General features: G+C 43.6%; 1 protein-coding gene across 1 annotated transcript; it reads left to right on the forward strand.

Annotated features, from left to right (window-relative positions):
• The first annotated feature begins 240 nt into the window (after nt 1-240).
• LOC105060185 (uncharacterized) lies at nt 241-1,080 on the forward strand. The gene is made up of 3 exons (XM_010943795.4): nt 241-406; nt 482-619; nt 728-1,080. Exons 1-3 carry the CDS (start codon nt 329-331, stop codon nt 842-844), a joined length of 333 nt encoding a protein of 110 aa, XP_010942097.1. The 5' UTR covers nt 241-328; the 3' UTR covers nt 845-1,080.
• The last annotated feature ends 1,476 nt before the right edge of the window (nt 1,081-2,556 follow it).

Raw genomic sequence — 2,556 nt, forward strand, 5'->3', positions numbered from 1 at the left:
TGAATCAAATTACCTATTTAATAATAGATGGAATTTAGGTTTAAATTTTTGTTTCATTTAACGAAGCAGATTGAATTTGAGTTGATAGATTTTTAATCCCATCTGTATCCAACGCGACCCGTAAGCCGTGACTGATCTGATCCATCCGATTGCCGCTCCTCACTTGAAGCCCAAGCCCCACATTGAAGAAGATTCCCGACACAGTAATAACGTTGTCAAAGGCCACTCCTTTAAATCCACCCGCACGGGAAGTATATGCGCCTCTGGGTCTCCCTGTTTCAGTGGAACATCGGTGGGTTAGGGGTTCTTTCTCTGTGACTTCTCCTGGATGTCACTCGGCCAGCAGCAGCTTCCCGAGGGCGTGATGACCGACGTCCTCGCCCAAGGCCGAGCCGCCTGTTACAAGGTATCGTACTACTCTTCCTCTTTCTTTCTTTCTTGGAAAAGCAAACACCGCGATGATCCCAATTCCTCTCCTCAGGCGCGGGACGCCTTCTATGCGTGCTTGGAGAAGGAGGCGGACAAGAAGCCCACCGAGGTCGCCACCGTCGGCCTCCTCTACCCCGCGGAGTGCAAGGCCTCCCGAGCCCACTTCGTCAACCAATGCCGCCCCACCTGGGTGGGTGTCTCCTCTTTCTTCTTCCATCAAGAACACCGGGTTTTCGATTTCTTTCTCCATTAAAGCTGTTTGTTTCTTTGCGATGTCTTTGGATTCGGTGATATATAGGTCAGGCACTTCGATCGGCAGTATTGTGCGAAGAAGAGGGTGCAGAGGCTTCTTGACAGCGATGAATCCCGGAGAGGCCCCATCTCCCTCCCTCAGCCGTACACCTTCAAACCCTAATTCTTTTCCCCCTACACCCCTTTCTTGATCTTATCGTTCTGTTATTGGTCACGTCTTGAGTTAGTTTCGTCGAGATGTTGTATTGTTCTATTAAATCTTTCAAGGATAGGCGGTTCTTGATTGTAGACCTGTCAAGAAGTTTATTTGTGTCTGTTGTCTTGTTGTTACGTTCTTTATAAATATATCCATGAATGGTGATGTGAATCTAGCAATAAGGGGGAAAAGGTAGTTTGCTATTTGCTTTTTTATAGCCTCAAAGATTATTAGATTAAATTATGTGAGTTGCTTGCAACGAGTGCCATCAATCATGGATATAAATGCTAGCAAATATTTTAATGGCTTCATGGATGAGAGAGGGAAAAAATAACGGATTGTGTGTATAGAGTGAATATATGTTTTGTGTTAGGGAAAGCAGTTTTTATATCAATGATCAGAATTATTGTTTAACTCTATGAAGACTTGTGGCTATCTTTTTCTTTGGGTTGTATCTAGATGAGAAGATTCTAGAAAAACAACAATTAGATTAGGAAACAAGACTTCTTGCACGAGGGTCCCGTCACTAGAGGGTCTGGGAAGGGTCATATGTTGCAGCCTTACCCCATGTGCAGAGAGGCTCTTTCCATGTTTAGGACCGTGACATCGAGGTCATAATGAAGTAACTTTACCATTGCACCAAAGCATGCCCTCATTTATACATGGGCACTCGGTCGTGCTTGGCGCGGCCCGGTCCAGGCCCATCGGGCCAGGGTCCAAACAGGCCGTGCCAGGCATGGCCCGTTTACCCCGAACCCCGGCCTGGCATGGTGCTAGGCCCAGGGTCTGGCAGGCCGTGCCAGGCGCTGGCGGCCCATGGCCGTTCAGGCCCGTGAGCTTGATGGGCGGCACGCTTGCCTAATGGGCGGTCTTTTTCTTAAAAAAAAAAAATCAGCCCAAACAAGCCGTAATGGCTAAATCCTTTTTTTTGGGGGGGGGGGTTGATAACAGCTATTTTTAGGCTTTTTACTATTTTAACCCCCCAACAAACATAAAACGACTAATTTGAGAGGTATTTTGAGAAAATAAAAATATTGGATTCCTATAAATACCCCCCCTCCTCTTCTATTTTCACCATACGAAATCAACTCTCTTTTCTTTTTCTACTACTACTCCTTTTCTTCTAGCAATGTTTAGCAAATGTTCAATATTTAGCAATAAGTGATTAGCAAGTATTTAAGTGCTATACAAGAGGAGGATTAGTCCATCTATTGGAGCCTTAGAGGTCTTTGTTGAGGTCTTTAGGAAGAGTGAGGAGTACAAGAGAAAGCTCATAAGTCTCCGTTTATGGCCTATGATGAAAATCAAATAGAAAATCTTAATATGTTAGCATGATGAAAAAGTGTTAAAAATCAATATCCTGTAATGTCTGTCATTGCACGTGATATCTTAGCTGTGCCGATGTCCACAGTAGCATCGGAATCTGCTTTTAGTGCAGGTCAATGAGTTCTGAACGAAGAGAGGAGTAGGATGACTAGCGAAATAATTGAGATGCTGCTCTGCTTTAAAGATTGATTGGATACCGAAGCGAGACTTCAAGATAAAGGTAGACATAATACAACATCTGCTGATGATGACGATACAAACACTACTGACGATCAATAAGATTTTCAATTATTAATTTTTTATATTTGTAACTTTTTAGATTTACTTTTTAATTATTGAAGTAAGTCATCTCA

This window comes from Elaeis guineensis, chromosome 1 (genome assembly GCF_000442705.2).
Source record: "Elaeis guineensis isolate ETL-2024a chromosome 1, EG11, whole genome shotgun sequence".
NCBI lineage: Eukaryota > Viridiplantae > Streptophyta > Magnoliopsida > Arecales > Arecaceae > Elaeis > Elaeis guineensis.